This window comes from Gopherus evgoodei, unplaced genomic scaffold (assembly GCF_007399415.2).
Source record: "Gopherus evgoodei ecotype Sinaloan lineage unplaced genomic scaffold, rGopEvg1_v1.p scaffold_41_arrow_ctg1, whole genome shotgun sequence".
Classification (NCBI taxonomy): Eukaryota; Metazoa; Chordata; order Testudines; family Testudinidae; genus Gopherus; species Gopherus evgoodei.
Window position 1 is genome coordinate 1,203,804 of NW_022060062.1, and position 20,754 is coordinate 1,224,557.

A 20,754-nucleotide genomic window follows, 5' to 3' on the forward strand; every position below is an offset into this window, starting at 1 on the left:
AGACCAGTTTTCAGGGTGTGGGACAGTGCAGTCTCTCTCTCTTAGCAGCACTGCAGATCTCTCCGTTGCATGTTCTGAACTTGTTCTATGTCAATGTAACTCTTGTACATGAAATGAGCAGAAGATGGGGTCATCTCAGCCTCCATTTTCAGAGCCTACACAGCTCCCATTGCCTTCAGTTGGTGCTCAGAGTATAAGCACTTCTGAAAATCAGCCCAGGAGTGCTTGGGAGCCAGGACTCCTGGGTTCTGTACCTCCATCTCTACAAGGGACTCTCACTGTGACCTTCCATTTATAGATGAGCAGGCTGAGAAATTATTTTGAAGTAGAAATAATACTACATGTCTAAATCAAAGGGATCTTGAGCTGTTCAAATCATTATTATCTCTAAAGTGCTTTGTGAGCATGTCCATATTTAACATGCAACTGCAGTTTTGATTAGAGATCTGCACGGCAAACTGAAGAGGAGAGTTCTTTCTGCAGAGAAGTCGACTAAAGATCAAAACTCACTGCTCCATGTAATGCAGAGTTTGCAGAACTGTGGCATTTCTAATTTGAACACTGAAGAATCACCAAGAGGAAAGAAAGGGCACAGCGCAGAAGGAAATACCTGGTAGAACCGTCAGCCAAGCAGAATGATGTGAAAACCCCATAGAATTCTCAGCGAGACAAATATATTCCCCTGCATCCTCAAAAGTAACATTTCGCAAGTACAGAATTTCCAGCTCCTTATCCGCTGTGTTAACACTTGACGTCTACAAGGGGGAAACATACACATATATAGAAAGAGGAAAAACAGAGGATAAGCCACATTCACAGCACATTTGAGGACACCACACAAATTTACAGGCAAATTTCAAAAGCAGATGAAGATTTTTTTGTTTCTTTGTTCTCAGTGGCCTATCTTCCACATTTATTTGTTCATTCCTGTTTGCAACCTGTAGTAAAAGCAAAAGGCTCCCTTCGCCAGGCTCTTACTCTGTCCCACTAATGAAGCATGCAAGCAACAGCATCAAAAGGAAAAATTGCCCCCACAACAGGACTGACTGTTATTTAGTAGGGTGAGTGTGGGGGGGAAAAAACAGAGCTTGTAAGAAAAAGAGAAAGAGAGAAGGAAGAGATGTAGAGAGAAAAGAGTAAAGTGCTGACCAGATAAATGGTGACTTAATACAGAAAAATATTTACAGAGGAACACATTGACATTAAAAACAATTTCAACACCAAAAGTGTATCTGTTAATACAGCTCTTGATGCTATAATGTAATTCTGGATCACCATTAGAAAGCGTCCTTTAGGGAACATTCCTACATTATCAGGGAGCTAGACTGGCTGACTTGCCTCTCACTTTATACTCAGTCTACCAACCTTCAGTACCGTGACATACGTCCCATTGGATCCATATTTGCTGCTGTTGACTTCCACGTGTTTCAGCCACTGGATGTGAGGCTGGTCATCACTGTACACCTTGCAGTGGAATTCGACATCACTCCCTACCACCACAGTCTGGTTGGCAGGCAGTCCAGCCTGGAGAATAGGCCGGTGGCGGGACCTTTCTGAAGTGAAAACAGGGAACTCGTTTTTAACACCTCTCCCCACTGAACATGCCTGTCTGTGGCTTTCAGCGCCACTACCAATGTCTGCACAGGAGCTTGGACTAGGGCTCATGAAAGGCACTCGATGAGCAACCCCTGAGAACACAGCTCTTTGCTTACCCACAGAAAGGGTACACCTGGGGAGCTGCAGCACAGGCTTCCCAGACACTGCCCCAATCAACATGCCTCAGTCCTGAACAGGAAGCATTATGTCCAGGATAGTGCATTCACTCCTTGAACGCTTGCTGAGAAGGAGGGCCAGCTGGGTTTGTGGTTATGGACCCGCATTATTCACTTCAGGGGACGGACTATATGATTAAGCCCAAAATCATCATTGCACATAAGCCATCTTGATGATGACTGTGTATCAGAAGTGAAGAGGAAGTAGAGAAATCTTACCTAGTACCTGTAGCTGGTAAGTGTGCCTAATGCTGCCATATTTGTTCTCTACAATGCACGTGTAGTTCCCTCGGTCTGACGGAACCACGCTCTCCATCACTAGGCTCCACTGCTGATGCTGTAACTAGAGGGAGGAAAAATCATCAGCCAATCATAAGACATCACCAGCTAATATTTCATTGGACCATTATAATCAATGAACAAATAGCAAAACACAATGGGCCTCATTCTTGTTTATTCCCAGGCCTCTTCCCCCTCCCCACTCTGCCAGCGTGCTGGGGCTGCAGCACGTGTGTAAATGTAAGTTATGACCACTTTAAGGACAATTTACACTGCCTGCCTGGTGTAAAGTGGTCTTTATGTGAGAATCAAGCCCAATGAATCACCATACAGTGGGCTGTATTACAGGCTCTGATCCTGCCGGGGGCTGTAGATGCTCCCATAATATAAATAATGGGCTGTAAGCCCATTGGGGCATGGACCATCTTTTTGTTCTACGTTTGTACAGCACCTAGCACAATGAGGACCAGGTCTACAGCTAGAGCTCACAGGAGCTAAGGTAAAACAAATAATTGCGAGCTGCACTTCTATCTTCTGCCTTTCATCTGAGGAACTGAAAGTGCTTCAAAGACATTAAATAAGATAGCATCACATACTCCAGTCAACTGGGGGCCAGAGAAGTTAAATGGACTCCATCAGCTTAAAGAACCACACCTTTGGGGTTTTTTTTTTGGCAAATCTTTAACCTACTTGTTTTACCAGTAACACCTACCTGCCGATCACTAGAACTGAAAGAGATCGGTGAGAAAACAAAATTCTGTTTTTTACAGTTTGTTTACTCTGGGTATTAGGCAGCACTTTATGTACAGTCAGCCTCACTATTTCCTTTATATAGTTATCTGTTTCCCTTTCTCAATGGGTGTGTCTTCCAGTGGGTAACAGGTGAGAGACAAACATTAAAAACCATAGGAAAACCATGAGCGTAAAGCACAAAACTGTCAGGGTGTCTGACACTGGTTTGGGTATAGTATATGAACACCCCGTCTTTTCTTTAACTGACTGGATTTCAGACCAATGGTGTCCACCTTAAGTGACTTTGCCAAGGTTACAGGGGCCCATCAGTTGCAGGGCTGAAAATGAATGTTGGCGTCCTTGCCTCAAAGTGATTCATGTGCACATGTGCGTGCGCACACACATACATACACAGACACAGACACACACACACACGTGTGCTCGGTATGCATAATCCCCATGAGCAGAGTTAGTTAACCTTCCCAAGCCTCTGGACATCAGTTAGAAGCCAACGGCCCCCGAACAACTGTCAATAGTATTTTAACAACGCGTTTTGGAGCATATTCTTGGTACACAGAATCAACTGGCACTAGTGATGCCAGTTCTGCACACTACAGAAAACTAAGGGCTGATGCAGAAAATGAGTGGTTAACCAATTGTCAGCACTTTTAGCTACAGCTGGTGAAATCAAATGGAGCCACTGTAATCATCTTTCACTAGTTGTTATCTGGATCCTCATGCCTTGTTTTAAAGGGATCAGAGCACAATTAACCTGTCAAAAGCAGCATTAATAATATAATAATAATAGGAGATATACCAATCTCCTAGAACTGGAAGGGACCTTGAAAGGTCATTGAGCCCAGCCCCCTGCCTTCACTAGCAGGACCAATTTTTGCCCCAGATCCCTAAGTGGCCCCCTCAAGGATTGAGCTCACAACCCTGGGTTTAGCAGGCCAATGCTCAAACCACTCAGCTGTCCCTCCCCCACTACACTGGGCATTGGGTGTAAGGGCTATGAAGCGAACATGGCTTGGTTTTAATGGAGGGTGTCACACTCTTGCCATAAAACTATACTTTCCCCCCACCTTTTGTATCTCAGCATCTGCTCAAGTAACAGTGTTGACTGGCCTACATTCCTAATCTTGTTTTTAAGTGTTGACAGCAAGGCATGTCTCTGCATTTAAATGCATACCTAATAGAAAGACAGAAAGGTTTTGACTGAAGAAAGGTTTTGGCTGCTGACGATTATGGGTTCAATTCTGATGCTCTTCCTGGAGATTTCACTGGGCATTCTGTCATGTAATTTACAGGTGAAACTGGACCAAATTTGATGCCAGAACTTGGGGTGGGAAGAGGGGTGTCTTAGTCTAAACCTGTTACTGATCTGTCTCTATAGTGGCTTATATCATAGCCTTGCATCTTCACACCCCTCTTTATCCTTCTCTCCTAGGCATTTTTAAAGCATCCATCATAGTAGTATCTAGGATCTGAACTCTGGTAAAGCTTGCCTCCAGCTACGAAGCAAGTGGCAAAGCGGTGTCATAAACCTAGATCCAAACACTCCAAACATCCAACCACATGTCTTGCCTATTCTAGATATAAAGTGTCCATCACCTCATTGTATGGGACTTGAGCTCTGGGGAAGTGGGATCTGAAGACAGATTCAAACTGTGGGTCAGAGCTCTGTTCCTGTGACACAGAAGGTGTCTGGAAAGATTTTTTAAAAATAACTAAGGAAAAGTTTTAGTAGAAAGCTGAGTCCAGATCCAGGGGATCACAAGAAGGATGTTCCCAATTTTGGGCAGTCAGTGTATTTGATAAACCATTAGAAACATGAAGTAATTCATTGCAGACTTTAATCAAATCAGTGAGATACTGGAAATCCCTCTGGTTTATTTGGTGTTGTCACCAGGGCTGACGAGAGGGTACGGGGGAAGCCAGTACAAATTACCGGGGCCCGGCAGTCTAGAATGGGACCCTGGCTTCCCCAGCTTCATCGGTCCTGTTTAGCCAGTCCACTCTTGCTGGGGGGCCTGAAAATTGTTTTTCAGTGGGGCCCGAACCCGCTCTCGGTGGCCCTGGTTGTCACTCTTGGCTCCTTGAGAGACAAACATTTGCAGACACACTTAGAAACTAAGGCCATGTTTGCTAGACTGGTACGCAAGCCGGTGCAATGGTCTGGGGAAGGGATAATCCTCAGTCTCCCCCTTCCAGCCCCCCATTCCCTTCTAGGTCATTTAACACACACAGGCTTACAATATTATAGATTCCAGCAAGGATTCTATAATATTAATTCTCTTTGGGAAATGTCATGTGATAAGTCACATGAATTTCACTCCTCTGGCATTTAAGAATGAACTGTATATAATTTATTTCATCCATGTTTGGAAGTCTTCTCTTCCCCCATTTTGAGGCACATTAGGTGGTATCTAAATGCCATTTACCAGAGGTAAAAATTAGAGGTTAGGATGGAATATTAAAAAAAAAAAAAATCCAAACTTGCATGTTGCAAGTTCCAGCTTTCTTCTGCTGGCCACAGATTTCCAAAGAGCAAAGTCTAAACTATTCTGAGCTCTGGAGAAAACGAAAAAGAGGAAATTGTGCTTAATGTGCATAAGCCCTGCCAAGTAGTGTCAGGCTAAGTACTGTTAGGCCTCAAACTTCCGGAAGCTGTAAGAAGAGAGTACAGTAGAATCCTGCAAGCATAAGCATAATCTATGGAGAAGCTTTATAGATTAAGAAGGAAACTCGGTAAAGGTTGATACAGACTTGTGGTTACAATGCTCTGCAACCAGACACCTCTTTAAGCCAATTTAAGGTTTTTTAAGTCTAGCAAGTTGACCACAACTAGCCGCAAAAAGGAAAGATGAGCTGGTCACAGGTGCACAGTTCATTAATTCAAAACAACCGCAAATGCCACCCTGTAAAATCTGGCCACCTTGATTGGTTGACTTGCTCAAAAGCACGGCCAGCAAGTACCGTATAAATAAAATGCAGAAGTGCATATGTGTGTGTGTGTTGTTAACCTAAAAGAGATCGCTCTTTGTCAGGCTCACATACACCCCCTGAACCAAAGGGACTTGCGCTTCACTGACTATCTGTGCCTGGCCAGTGCAGGGAATGGTCAACTGAAAGGTAATGTATCTTTGGATGAAAATAGGGTGAGGTATTAGGTAAAACGGTCTGGTAATGCTTGAGCTGGTTAATCTTAAATCTGTATTAATACTATAGGTTAAGTTTATCAATCAATTGTTTAAGTTGTTTAAAAGTAGTAGGAATTAATAGCAAATCATTATATAGCAACAGTATATGTACTTGTGCCTTGCTGGAAACGGGCATGGTGTGGGCAAGGTTAACAGATTATAAATCATAGTAACTTTGCAAGTCACTGTGCCTGTCTTCAGTATAAATTACCATAAAGTTAGTATAAAAGTTAGTAAAAGTATATTAATTAAATAAAAATATACATATGTGTTAAGATTGGTAAAATATAGTTAATCAATGTATTAGTATCACATAGAGGATTATATGCTATTGGAGGTGAATATAATGCCTGTAAGGTTGTTAGCTAATCAAAAATAGCAGCATTGCATGTTCTAGTAACTGTTTCCAATGTTAATTGTCTGTCATATATGAACTTATAGGAATAAGAAGTTAATGCATAATATTACTTGTTCCTGTGCCTGTCTCCAGTACAATTTGTCATTTATATTAATCCTCACTCAGTGTTGGTCTTCAGTTCTGTTCTTCTTATTCTGTCTGTGTTGCCTTTACAGTCGTAAGTCATTAAAAGCCTTTCTTGAGGAATAATTAGTTGCTAGTTTCTCTTTTGCGGACACTACTCAACCTCATTACATCTGTGTTGGGTGGTGGGAAGCTGCGAACACCCAGAGCCCCAATAAGGTCCTAATAGGAGCCCCCTTAGGGCTCTGATGTGTGCCTCCTCCTCCCATTAATCTTCACAGAAATGTTAATATTTGTGATTCTGGTCTTTGCACGTTAATCCACTGGGCTTGGTCCTCAGCTGGTGTAAACTGTCCAAGTGCCACCAGCTGTTGACCTGGCCATTCACTTTTACCGGGCCTAAATCCTGGGATAGAAACTCAATCGTACCTGAAGAGTTTAATCTTCAATAAATGACACACTGAACTGATTTATTTTTTACTTTCTTTCTGGCGCAGATCCTCACCTGATATAAATTGGCATATCTATCTATCTAAGCTCTACGAGGGTAGGAGGCAAGAAAGAGAGAAACAAAGTGATGTTTCTGTATCTAGAGAGAGAGAGAGAGAGAGAGAGAGAGATCTTTTTCTAGACAGACAGAAGGATTACACTCCTATTGGTTTAACAGGCCTCACACTGCCTCCGATAGCTTTTTAAACATTTACTTATTGCTGGAAGGTGCCTCTAGAGAAAATGAAGTGCTATGGTGCAAGAGATGTGACTGTGATGCAGAGGATGAAACTTTTCTATCTGAACTCAAGGAGAGATTCACACCACAGGAAAGTGGGAAGTGGAATTACTTTTACCTTTAGGTTTAATTCTGCAAGCATAATTTAGTGCAGCTGTCGTCACACATTTTTGTATAAATGCACATGCAAGCCTGAAAGCAGTTTACGATGATCCGCACGGCATGCAATTAGTACAAAAATGTTTGTGCTGCACTGGGTGACTTGGAAATGTTATCTATTATCAGATCAGTTGCAGAGAGGAGTTACCTCCCTGATTCTCCTCTCGCCTTAACTTCTTCAAAGATCTAGAATTGCCTGTGTGCCCTCAACCTTGTCAACAAACCACAATGTGCTGATTAGGAAGCTTCAAAGGTTTAAGTGAAACAAACACATTCAGCTCTTCCAGGAGCAGTCTGAGTGAAGGAGGAGGAAACAGTTTGGAAAGAGAGAGATTTTTCTGTCTTGTGACACTGCTGTGTTTATAACCATCCCACCAACTATTCTGGTCCCCAAAAGGGTAAACAGGAAGGCATTTGTATAGTACAAGAAGGGAAAAAATCAAGAGCAACTGATTTTCATGCTCAGTTACTGCCTTATTTTGATGTACAATTACAAGGTGGCACAGAAATTGTGGTCAGATAGGTCGCCTGGTTAGGCATTCATTTACTGGTTTTCAGTGTCTGTGGGCTCTGTTTGTAGACATCAAAATCACACTGCCAACTGGTCTCTCTTTGGTATTACCCAGGGCAAAGGGGCTTCCAGCATTTCACCACAAGAATGTTACTGAACTGAGTCTCAGTATTTCTGCTGGGCTCGTGTTACACATCTGAATGATGACAGAGAGAGGTCTGCTTAAGAGCTTAGATCAGATGCTGATCTCTGTTACATGGGTGTAAGTCAGGAGTCACTTCACTGATTTCAGTGGTATCACTCTGGGTTTACACTTTTGTAACCTGGACAAAAACCTATCTCTTTGTACCTTGTTGCATCCAGCTATTGCAGCGAGCACAGCAATACACCTGATCTTTTTTTTTTAAGGTTACTTTTAAAAAGACTAGCAACATGAACAAATGCTCAGAGTTGGCATTCCACCAGAATGAGCAGCAGCTAATTTTAACAATTATTGGAACAATTAGTATGGTTATCAAAAATACCCCCATTCTGGCACAGTCACTGGGGTTTATGATGATATACACTGATATCCTTCTCGCTCACTTATGATAAAGTTGCCAGGATTATGGGCAGTACTAAGGGAAATGCAATTTGTACATATCATAGAAAAAACACCGAGCAGAAAAATGTCACAAGCTCTAATGGTCATGGAAATATTTACTATGTAAAGCCAGGGATCTCATGCTTGCTTGCCCCTATCAGGATTGCTCAGTGAACGCTGGCTCCGATCGAGCCATCAATAATAGATCCAGAGATGAATGAACACAGCATAGCCAAGATTAGACCCACAATGCCTTACTCTGATGCCCCCAATTCGATGTTCTCCCTTGAATTCTTTGCCATTTTTCAGCCAGTATATGGATGGGGTGGGGTTGCCTGCTGCACGGCAATGGAAGCGAACAGTACTTGCTGCGGGCACAGCTAGCAGCGTCTTCTCCATCCTTTCTAACTGGGTCCAATAAGGAGCACCTGAGAAGTGAAAGACACAAAACAAATAGGCTTATTTCTGCAGAGCATAACATGGGGTAGAGCAGCTGCTTTCTAAGACCCAGAATAGAAGCTATACATACATGTGGCAAAACACATGTGGCCTTTTGTAACACCACACAGCTCGTGTTTTGTGACACCCGGTGCTAAGAGATGAAGCAGTTTACTATAAATCAGATTTTAAAAAAAAATCTATATATAAACCAGCAAAGAACAATAAATTGAGTTAAATCAAGAGTTTCTCAAGTCAGGGCCAAATCCTGAGTAGTGCTGACTACTTGTTTTACTTCCACTGGCTTCAAGGCATTAAAGGTGTTGAGCGTTTGTCAGGAGCTGCTGGTCACCAGGTCCGGCTCTAGGCTTTTTTGCTGCCCAAAGCAAATACAACTTGGCTGTCCCCCACCCCAGCCCTTGGCTCCCCGCCGCACCCCCTGCTGCCCCAGCCCTGGGCTCCTCACTTCCCTCTCACCCACACACCCCCTGCTTCCCCAGCCCTGGTTCCCCCCTGCTCCACCCACACCCCCTGATGCCCCAGCCCTGGGCTCTCCCCTCTCCACCTGCACCCAGGGCTGTCCTTAGGCATAGGCAACATAGGCAGCTGCGTAGGGCACCTGAAAATTTGGGGCACCACTGGGTCTTAGTGTCCACCCTCTTGTTTTCCTATCCCTGTTCTGACCCTTCCTGCAGGCTCCCACAGATGGCTGCTCTAGCCTGGTGAGTCTTCCTTGGGAGGGAATCTAGTAGTTAAAAGTGAAAAAACCTACAGCCTGCCAGACCTATTAGCACAACATTGAAAACTGTTAAAGAGACATTCAAGGGGTAATAAAGCCATTTAACAGGCATTTGCCAACCCCAAGGTATATACTGACAGGTTTCAGAGGGGTAGTCCTGTTAGTCTGTATCAGCAAAAACAAGGACGAGTCCTTGTGTCACCTCAAAGACTAACAAATTATTTGGGCATAAGCTTTTGTGGACTAGAACCCATTTCATCAGATGTCCACGAAAGCTTATGCTCAAATAAATTTTTAAACAGTCAGTTTCTGACTTTACTGACAAAAACAGTTGTGCATTAATGTAATATTTGCACAGAACATGTCGGTCTACAGGACCTTAGTTAAAAATCTGCTTTAAAAATATTTCATTAGTGAGCTGGTGAAGATTATAAAATCACATTTCTAAAAAATGGTTGCATAGAGTTTTAGATGCACAATCATCTTTAGCCTTAAATGTGTGGATCTTCACACAGAGTTTTTTAAATAAATCCTTCAAAAGATCTCCCTTATCTAAAATACACATTTTAATTACTATAGTTAAAAAAAAAGTGCTTCCAAGTCTTCCTGTCTTTTCTGTCCATCCCTTCACCACCTCTCCCCCCACTCCCCACTGAAGAGAGCCCTTAAAAGGGACAACAGTCCTTCCCTTCCAGATAGCTGGACAAAGAGTTCCCTTTCTTTACTTCTGACTATCCGACAAACTAGTTTTAAAAGAACCTTCCAGCAAAATCAGTACCTTAGTAAGACAAAATCCTTGTTATACCTAAAATCTTTGGAAACACATTTTTTTAAAGTTGGTGAAATTTCCTAACCATGTCTCTTGTTATGGAGATCACACAAAGTAAATTACTGTTCCCTTTTTCTAAAAGCAATGAACATTGTTATGAACACACTAAATCTCTCTGATTAATTTAAAAGAATGTCTTTGTTTCAGTGAGTTAAATATGTAGTAATCTGGAATGCTGGCTTAAGATTTGAGTACATTTAAAATATAAATTCAACTTAGAAATACTGATGAAGAAAATGTAAAACAGAGAAGAGCTGCATCATGTATTCCATTATATGTAATGTTGTATTCAGCAGGACAGCTGACTCACCCTTACTATGATGTTTTTGCAAATAAATCTCTGACAAACTTCAGGGCATATCAAAAAACCAGTGACGGACATTTTTTATTCCCAAATTTTAGTGCTTTTAATTAGGTACTTTCTTCATGTCCATTCTGCATGAGGGAGAGTGCATGGAAGTCTCTGCGGGGAACTGTGACTCTCCGCCACCATGAGGTAGGCTGGGCATCTCATTATCCTTTGCTGTCAAGTCCCTCCTCCCCCTCCCCCTCCCCCACCAGGCTGTGAGCTTGGGCTGCCATCCGGCATAGGGGCACCAGATTAATAATACTGCCTAGGGCCCCATAAATCCTAAGGACGGCCCTGCCTGCACCTCCTGCTGCCCCAGCTGTGGGCTCCTCCCCACACCTCCACCCTCTTTCTGCCCTAGCCCTGGGTCAGTGGTAACTCGCTCCCAGGGTGGGTCATTCAGCAGGAATTTTGGATGTGCACAGAACACAGACAGGATTCAAGTATCAGAGGGGTAGCCGTGTTAGTCTGGATCTGTAAAAGCAGCAAAGAGTCCTGTGGCACCTTATAGACTAACAGACGTTATGGAGCATGAGCTTTTGTGGGTGAATACCCACTTCGTCAGATGCATATAGTGGAAATTTCCAGGGGCAGGTATATGTATGCAGACAAGCTAGAGATAATGAGGTAGTTCAATCAGGGAGGATGAGGCCCTGTTCTAGCAGTTGAGGTGTGAAAACCACGGGAGGAGAAACTGGTTCTGTAATTGGCAAGCCATTCACAGTCATTGTTTAATCCTGAGCTGATGGTGTCAAATTTGCAGATGAACTGAAGCTCAGCAGTTTCTCTTTGAAGTCTGGTCCTGAAGTTTTTTTGCTGCAGGATGGCCACCTTAAGGTCTGCTATAGTGTGGCCAGGGAGGTTGAAGTGTTCTCCTACAGGTTTTTGTATATTGCCATTCCTAATGTCTGATTTGTGTCCGTTTATCCTTTTCCGTAGAGACTGTCCAATTTGGCCGATGTACATAGCAGAGGGGCATTGCTGGCATATGATAGCGTATATTACATTGGTGGACGTGCAGGTGAATGAACCGGTGATAGTATGGCTGATCTGGTTAGGTCCTGTGATGGTGTCGCTGGTGTGGATATGTGGGCAGAGTTGGCATCGAGGTTTGTTGCATGGATTGGTTCCTGAGCTAGAGTTACTATGGTGCGGTGTGCAGTTACTGGTGAGAATATGTTTCAGATTGGCAGGTTGCCTGTGGGCGAGGACTGGCCTGCCACCCAAGGCCTGAGAAAGTGTGGGATCATTGTCCAGGATGGGTTGTAGGTCCCTGATGATGCGTTGGAGAGGTTTTAGCTGAGGACTGTATGTGATGGCCAGTGGAGTCCTGTTGGTTTCTTTCTTGGGTTTGTCTTGCAGTAGGAGGCTTCTGGGTACACGTCTGGCTCTGTTGATCTGTTTCCTTATTTCCTCATGCGGGTATTGTAGTTTTGAGAATGCTTGGTGGAGATTTTGTAGGTGTTGGTCTCTGTCTGAGGGGTTAGAGCAGATGCGGTTGTACCTCAGTGCTTGGCTGTAGACAATAGATCGTGTGATGTGCCCAGGATGGAAGCTGGAGGCATGAAGGTAGGCATAGCGGTTGGTAGATTTTCGGTATAGGGTGGTGGTAATGTGACCATCACTTATTTGCACCGTGGTGTCTAGGAAGTGGACCTCCCGTGTAGATTGGTCCAGGCTGAGGTTGATGGTGGGGTGGAAGCTGTTGAAATCATAGTGGAATTTTTCCAGAGACTCCTTCCCATGGGTCCAGATGATGAAGATGTCATCAATGTAGCGTAGGTAGAGAAGGTGTGTGAGTGGATGAGAGCTGAGGAAGCGTTGTTCCAGGTCAGCCATAAAAATATTGGCATATTGTGGGGCCATGCGTGTGCCCACAGCTGTGCCACTGATCTGGAGATATATATTGTCATTAAATTTGAAATAGTTGTGCGTGACGATAAAGGCACAGAGCTCAGCAGCCAGTTGTGCTGTAGCATCATCAGGGATACTGTTCCTGACAGCTTGTATTCCATCTGTGTGTGGGATGTTCGTGTAGAGAGCCTCTACATCCATGGTGGCTAGGATGGTGTTTTCTGGAAGGTCACCAATGCACTTCACACAATCCATTGTCTACAGCCAAGCACTGAGGTACAACCGCATCTGCTCTAACCCCTCAGACAGAGACCAACACCTATAAAATCTCCACCAAGCATTCTTAAAACTACAATACCCGCATGAGGAAATAAGGAAACAGATCAACAGAGCCAGACGTGTACCCAGAAGCCTCCTACTGCAAGACAAACCCAAGAAAGAAACCAATAGGACTCCACTGGCCATCACATACAGTCCTCAGCTAAAACCTCTCCAACGCATCATCAGGGACCTACAACCCATCCTGGACAATGATCCCACACTTTCACAGGCCTTGGGTGGCAGGCCAGTCCTCGCCCACAGGCAACCTGCCAATCTGAAACATATTCTCACCAGTAACTGCACACCGCACCATAGTAACTCTAGCTCAGGAACCACTCCATGCAACAAACCTCGATGCCAACTCTGCCCACATATCCACACCAGCGACACCATCACAAGACCTAACCAGATCAGCCACACCATCACTGGTTCATTCACCTGCACATCCACCAATGTAATATACGCCATCATATGCCAGCAATGCCCCTCTGCTATGTACATCAGCCAAACTGGACAGTCTCTACGGAAAAGGATAAATGGACACAAATCAGACATTAGGAATGGCAATATACAAAAACCTGTAGGAGAGCACTTCAACCTCCCTGGCCACACTATAGCAGACCTTAAGGTGGCCATCCTGCAGCAAAAAAACTTCAGGACCAGACTTCAAAGAGAAACTGCTGAGCTTCAGTTCATCTGCAAATTTGACACCATCAGCTCAGGATTGAACAAAGACTGTGAATGGCTTGCCAACTACAGAACCAGTTTCTCCTCTCTTGGTTTTCACACCTCAACTGCTAGAACAGGGCCTCATCCTCCCTGATTGAACTACCTCATTATCTCTAGCCTGCTTGCATATATATACCTGCCCCTGGAAATTTCCACTATATGCATCTGATGAAGTGGCCCACGAAAGCTCATGCTCCAAAACGTCTGTTAGTCTATAAGGTGCCACAGGATTGTTTGCTGCTTTTAAAGCTTTCATAGTTATTTAACTAAGAGACTAACTAGAGCATGGCAAAGAAGAGGAGAGCTCCCTTTCCCATCTTTCAAAGCTGCACATGCAAGTCTGAAAAGCCTATTGCAAGAAATATGAGTGGTATGTTAACAACCCACCCCACCATTGCACACTTGTACTGGCTTTTCCTTTTCACAAAGACTTCTACATGAGCTTCTAGCTCATGACTTACTGGGACAGCAGGAAAAGCGGCCTCATCTCCTCCTTCAGTTTCATTGGAAGTTACAGTTTCTTCCAAAGCCTGAGGCTCCTCCCCAGTCTGTGGTACATGTGGATATGCCTGATGGAGATACTGCAACTGCTGGTGACTATGGGTATATAAACTTCGGAGAAAAATCAAGACACACACACGGGAGTTAAAACTTAATGGAAATATGCTTAGATTATACTTCTTTTGGAAATGCCCTTACGTAAGTATGCGGAAGTGCTATTTACACATTGTTTAGTATCATGCCATTTTAAAAGCTTATTTTCCCCTTATTTATAGTACAATGTTTTGTAAAGAAATGTATAATCACTTACTGGGACACACAGAAGAAATTGCCATAGCTCTGATAACACCTCTTCCCTGGATAAGGGTACAATGGTACCTGAGGGCCAACCATGTTGTGCCTGTTTGTAAATCGAGCAGATCCTCTAAGTTTAAAGGGTTAAAAAAAATCCAACTACCAAGAAGGGCCTACAGATTCTCTCAGATGAAACTCACCAGTAGAATCATCTATTAAATATCTGAAGATTAGCTAGGGCTAAACCTGTGGGATACAGAACAGGGAATGAATACCGGTCTTTGTTTGTATTCCAAGCCTTCGTACCTGGGCATGCTATATCCCCTGCCATGCATCGGAGGATGGTAGTAAATATAGGATGCTGTATTCCCAGAAGTTTGAGAGTAATTAAATGGAGAAGGGTGACCTGAAGGAACATTGTGCAAGGGTGGAAGAACTGTCTGACTCCTATTATAAGTCATTGTCATGTTAGCTTCTTTCCCATGGACTTTCTTTAATAGTCTCTTCCATGATTTCCTATTCATTCCTGCAATTTCAAAGCAGCAGAGGAAAAAAAATAATGAGGGTGCAAATGGAAAAGAGAAGTTAGATCAGTTAAACATCTGTACGGATCTACGTGACAGCCTTAAACGGAGAAACAAACTCCAGAGGTACATTCAGATTATAAAGTAGTGCTAGACAATTTCTTATGAGAAATTCTGTAAGTTAATATTTGCATATGGAGTACGGGGGGGGGTGTCACCCACCCAGAAAAATGCAATCAAATGTGTGATCTTATTAAAATACTAATTTAAGCCTTTAGAGGTAGATGAGGAGAATGTTTAATAAGCCTCGTACACACAGAGTGGCCTCCTAATTTTGGCAAGGCCAAGCCAGTACTCTCATCATTCAAACCCCTCCCTTAAGACCTTACTTTGTGATTCCGATGGGGAACGAGTCATTTTCTCATTGTTTCCTCCTCTTTGACTGGGACAGGGTCAGGAGTCACTTGTGTCACTGGTTTAAAGTTTGGCAATGGAACAATATACCTACATGAAAAATAGTAGTGTAAGTAGTGCCCAAGGAATGCATGCTAATGCAGATCAGTGCCGCGTTAGACAAAAAACACTGCCATCAAGTGTGAGCAGATCTTACTAAACAGACTTTTCTGTATTTAAGAAGCTCATGAAAACAAAGACATACATTTCTAAACTATGTACATCTGTGTTAGCCAAAGCCAGAGGACAGTTTAAATATAGCATTTTTAGCCTTCCAACCCATGTGTATAGTAACCCTACTTGAGATTTCTCAGAGCTAGATGAGGGCAAAACAAAAGTCTCCCCTGCTATAGACATGTAACTTGCATCGATGCCAACGCCATTCTTTAGAGACAGATCCAGTGTCAGAGGCAGAATCATCCCCAGAACAGCACTAGTAACATAAACAGTAATGTAGAATGTGTACACTAGTCAGTTCCCCACACACACACTTTTTAAAATTTGGATCCCAGCATTGTCTTGGCTTTCAGAGACTAGCTAGCTATTCTCAGGATTGTTTTTAATTTATCTTTAATCCAGTCTTTAACTCCTGCACACTCTTTCACTCAAGGGTATGCTGCAATACCCGTCACTTATAACGTGCACATAGCACCAGAGTTGTGCTTTTTAATCTTACAATCCAGACAGATCATCAGAGGTAATTTTGGGATGTCCCAACACATGGCATTTTTGCTAGAGGTATGACATTTATTGTATGGCATTTACAAAACTCCCCAAATGAAGGGGGAGGGGCAAGGAGAGAACTTGAATGAGAGTTGTCAGAACCCGTTATTTAACTGTTATGTAAGTCCCATTCCTAAGAAGTTCTAGAAGCCAGTTGTATAGACTCATTGTTCACCATGAACTCAGCCCAAGAAGCAGGAGTCTCTTCTGCATGGTAGTTAGATTATACCTGGAATGTTTTCAGTGAAAACCCAAGAGGTATTACCCCTGCCATATGCTACCAGTGGAATGGTAGCTACTGCCATGCTGTTAAACTGGTAAGGAACGGGGTCTGGTTTTTATGTTATATTTTGAAGAGAAACTGAACCCAGAGTTTCAAAACATTCCAACAGCCACAATTTAAACACCTGTTGGGAGAGAGATGTGTATGCGCAGAGTCACCAAAAAGGAGGATTTCAGCAAATAAGAGACACAGCTTTAAGGCTGTCTCCAGATTACTTACCTTTCTGCCAGCTCTTCAATGAACACGGCCACCATGTTGTCATCAGGTTCAACTTCCCGGATACAAGCATTGTAGTACTCACCCCCAGGCTCCAGACATACCTGAGGAGGAAATAAAGGGGGAGTAGGTAATCCCAAATGGCGACACATTAATGGTGCTCTGGTTCCCCCCAATGGTTGGTAACATAGGAGCTGTTTTCATGCTGCTCATATACCACTGAGCTAGCTTCAGAGTCTTGGAAAACCTCAGTCCAGCACTGCCCGCCCAACCTGACAGAGACAGTAGAAGAGTGGGCAGCAGAGGGAGAGAGACTGCAGGAACAGATACAAACAACAAGAAAAAGAAGAAGAGATGACCTCATGGATGGAACAAAGGCAGGGAGGGGACAGGTCAGAACCAAAACTGCCTTGTACGATTCAACAACTAAACTAAACAGGACCCACTGCACACACATAAAACAGAAAACCCTTATTGTCCATATTTCATCTCCATTCTGCTGAGGTTTGTATACAGTGCCAGTCACTGTGGCATCTGTGCATTTCAAGAGTTCAGTCTTAAACTCCTATACTTTCAGGATTTATAGCACTGGTTCCTGGTCAGCTTCCAAACAGCCTTTCCCATGTGCTATCTTGTGCTAGTTTTGAATTTACAGAAAGTTAATTAAAAAAAAATCATTCAGATGACCCCATCATATTTAATAGCTATAATGAGAGAAGAAATCTCTTAAGACCCTATGAGTTCAGATAGTTTTATGACTTAATATACTTTATTTAAAGCAACTTTAATCATTCATCATTACTGAATCTGCTTCAAGTACTAACCTGACATCTGTCTCCTACACAGTACTTTCTCCCAGCCAACATGAAGTAACCAGTTTTTCTAAGTTCTACAAGAGATCAAAGTGAAAGTTTAAGCTAGGTTCATTTTTTACCCATTACCCAGAATTGCACTCAAGTATTATAGGCTGAAACGAGTAAATTATCTCCTGTATTTTCCTGGACATCATTGTGTGAGCACTCTGAACTACCAAGTAGTCCCTTCCAAGGCTTGAGCACGAGGGAAACGTTGCACTCTCTCCACAACCTGGGATGCCACAAAGCATAGTGACAACTCCCATGTGACTGCCAGCAGTCGGGCTCTGGAGGAAGATTGGCATGCAAGACAATCTGGAAGGCACAAAGAATCCAAAAGCACTTTACAAAATACATATGCAACAACAGGATCACTTTGCTCATCACTGAAATTCAGTTTTTTCTGGGACCAGTGTGCAGCAATATTATATAGAAATGTTGGGCCAGAAACAAAGGACGTCCCTTTCTTCTGAGGGTATGGCTACATTTGCAGCTGTACAATGCTGGCAGTTAAACCAGTCTTCATACAGCTGTGTAGGGAAAGCGCTGCAGTCTGTCCACGCTGCCAGCGTGCTGTCGTGGCCACATTTGCAGCATCTGTAGCGGCACTGGGAGCGGTGCATTATGGGCAGCTATCCCAGCATTCAAGTGGCTGCAACGTGCTTTTCAAAAGGGGGTGCGGTGGAGTGTGACAGGGAGCGTGGGGAGAGAGAGAGAGTGGATTTCTGGAGCCGACACTCTGTCAGCAGCTGCCTTGCAAGTTACAAGCCCCTCTCCGACCCTCTCTCGCTCACTGAAAGCACCAGATAAGCAGCCTCCCTGAAAAGGAGCCCTCCTTCCCTACCTCCCTCCCGCACACCGCACTGCTTCTCTCCTCAAGCCCCCTCTCTTCAAGCAAACACTAGCTGTGGGCGTTCCAAAGGGAGCTCATTCACGGCAAACAGGAGCTGTGTTTGTTTTTTTGATAAGCAGCTTCAAGAGCCCGGAGTTCACAACAGAGGCATCACAACAAAACGAAGAGCGTAATCTTTATTTAAAAAAGCATTATGAGAAGCTTCCAGAGGTCAGTTACAGCGTAGTAAGATTATTCCCTGTTTACACTGACATGTAGCTACATGCGTCAGTGAAAAGCTCTGGCAGGAGGGAACTGCCAGGGTCTGTCTCCACTACCTCCCTCCTGCCAGAGCCTTTCCCTGCTATGAGAAAAGGCTCTGGTTAGCTGGCTCCTGGAGCCTTTCCCAACTGCTGGAGCCTTTCCCTGCAGTGAGCAGAGAGACAGGAGAACCACTGCTTGTGCAAGTACACACACATCGGGTTCAGGCAGGTCTTCACTCGACTTGCCTAAGCAGAGCCTCGCTGTTTGCACTGCTACGAATACCCATGCTAGAGATGTGTGCAGTGTATCTACTCTGCACCTCACCAAAAGCAGCAGGCAGTGTAGTTGTACTGGGATTCGAAAGCCCAGCCTGGCTAACGGAAGAGAGGAAAACACCAAATGCTGACCAGTTGTGATCATTTTGTAAGGCGGGATGGGATGTAGCTGGACAATTGTAATCTACTTAAACCTCCCTGACAGGGAAATTCTGAAAAGTTATTCTTCCTTTTTCACTCCCAAGTGTCTGTATAGCGCTGTTGCACACTGGGAACTGGCTCCTCTGTTTAGTCCCAGAAAGGAATGGACTGAATTTCCGTGATGAGTGAAGTGAACCTAGTGCTGCGTTCATGATTTGGGATTCTTTGGTGTGTAAGATGAGATGTGGGGAGAGAGGGTAATATTTCCCTAGTGCTCAAGCCCCTGGAGAGCCAGAGAGGAAGGGACTACTTGCCTCATTTGACAGTTCAGAGTGCACACTAACCAACCCTGCTCCTTTACTATTACTCTGAACCCAAACACATTTATGGAACATGAGCCTTTGTGCAGACACTGCTACCATAAAGTAAAAACATAACCCCACCCCCATTTTACATCTGAACACTATCTGAAAATAGTGTTACAAGATGATACTCTGCTATTGCACTTAGCTTTCCTGAATCCCCCTATATTCTAGTCCAGAACCAGTATGTTTTTCTCAACAGATCAGACTTCAGGAGCATGATGGACATCATAGAAGACCAGAAGTACTCTAATGGTTGCTTAGAGATGAAAATAAGAAGTGTCTGGCTGGTAACAGGATGTACGCTCCACGGATATGTCTGCTGGGTTAGACAATGCCCTTTACGTTTCAGGTACATGGCTATCTGCTCAAGCCCCTGTGCAGGTCCAAAATACTTGTAAATCAGTCAATAAAATGACCTCATTGGGCCTCAATAACTTTTACTTTTAGCCAGGAATTTACAGCATATACAACATGGCTTTTTGGGTACCTCTTCTGCTGTCCAACCAAACTTCAAACTCTACATTTCGATAGATCCGAGGGTCCAGGGCTTTTAGAACTCTATAGGCAAAATACTTCTTTCGTGGGCTTTCTGGCTGCTAAAACAGAGTTAAAATGGACAACAATTAAAAGCGTGCCATATATTCACAACCCTTTCCTTTCCTTGCAGAGGGTCTAATTATTTTAAACAAGCATATACACTTTGTCTTCTCTGCCTCTTTCAGTTACACTAGGACAGGCAATTAGTTTGCTTCAAGTAGAGAAGCAAAGAAGAATATGAACAAGTCTTTAGGTATTATTTGCTTTGTCCATGAGCCTCAGAAGCCATAACTTCAACATGATTTTTATTTAGCTCAGTGTAGAGTCCGTGGTTGTTTGATTTCAGGATAGAAAGTTTTTAGTGAGGAGGTAAAAATAGGGAAGGAAACTAACTAGGGACTGACTTTCCGAAGCAGCTGACCACACAACTTCAAATCAATTACACTTACACACACGCGCACACACACACACACACTCCTTGAATGTTAGCTAGAGCAGTGTTTTGAGCCAGGCCTGGTAAAATGGAACAGCAGCACTGTTCATGTGCCTAAAACAAAATTAGATTAAATAAGATAAACTAGATGGTTTCTAAGTAAGAGTCCAGATGAGGGATTGTTTGCCAAATTTTGTTTTTAAAACTGCTTGGTTTTTTTAAGCTAGCTAGAGAACAAGAGAGTATTTATTGCTGAGAGGCTCAACAATTAATTTAGAAGATGAGATAAAGAATACCAGGGCTAAAAACGGAACACGCACATGTAAGCCTGGGGATTTACACCTGTTTTATTT

At 43.5% G+C, this 20,754-nt stretch overlaps 2 protein-coding genes across 2 annotated transcripts in view; both read right to left on the bottom strand.

Annotated features, from left to right (window-relative positions):
- LOC115642559 (fibroblast growth factor receptor 3-like) overlaps positions 1 to 8,867 on the bottom strand; it is a 28,089-nt gene extending 19,222 nt beyond the window's left edge. Inside the window, exons 1-4 of the mRNA XM_030546185.1 lie at positions 8,706 to 8,867; positions 1,992 to 2,115; positions 1,366 to 1,553; positions 611 to 755 (exon numbers count right to left, since the gene is read on the bottom strand). Coding sequence (XP_030402045.1) covers positions 611 to 755; positions 1,366 to 1,553; positions 1,992 to 2,115; positions 8,706 to 8,846 — 598 coding nt within the window. The 5' untranslated portion in view covers positions 8,847 to 8,867. The remainder of the gene's footprint in view (positions 1 to 610; positions 756 to 1,365; positions 1,554 to 1,991; positions 2,116 to 8,705) is intronic.
- Positions 8,852 to 20,754, bottom strand: part of LOC115642543 (putative bifunctional UDP-N-acetylglucosamine transferase and deubiquitinase ALG13) — a 31,128-nt gene continuing 19,225 nt past the window's right edge. Inside the window, 9 exon segments of the mRNA XM_030546167.1 lie at positions 8,852 to 8,875; positions 14,168 to 14,318; positions 14,518 to 14,631; positions 14,808 to 15,027; positions 15,415 to 15,474; positions 15,477 to 15,529; positions 16,704 to 16,804; positions 17,525 to 17,589; positions 19,919 to 20,027. Coding sequence (XP_030402027.1) covers positions 8,852 to 8,875; positions 14,168 to 14,318; positions 14,518 to 14,631; positions 14,808 to 15,027; positions 15,415 to 15,474; positions 15,477 to 15,529; positions 16,704 to 16,804; positions 17,525 to 17,589; positions 19,919 to 20,027 — 897 coding nt within the window.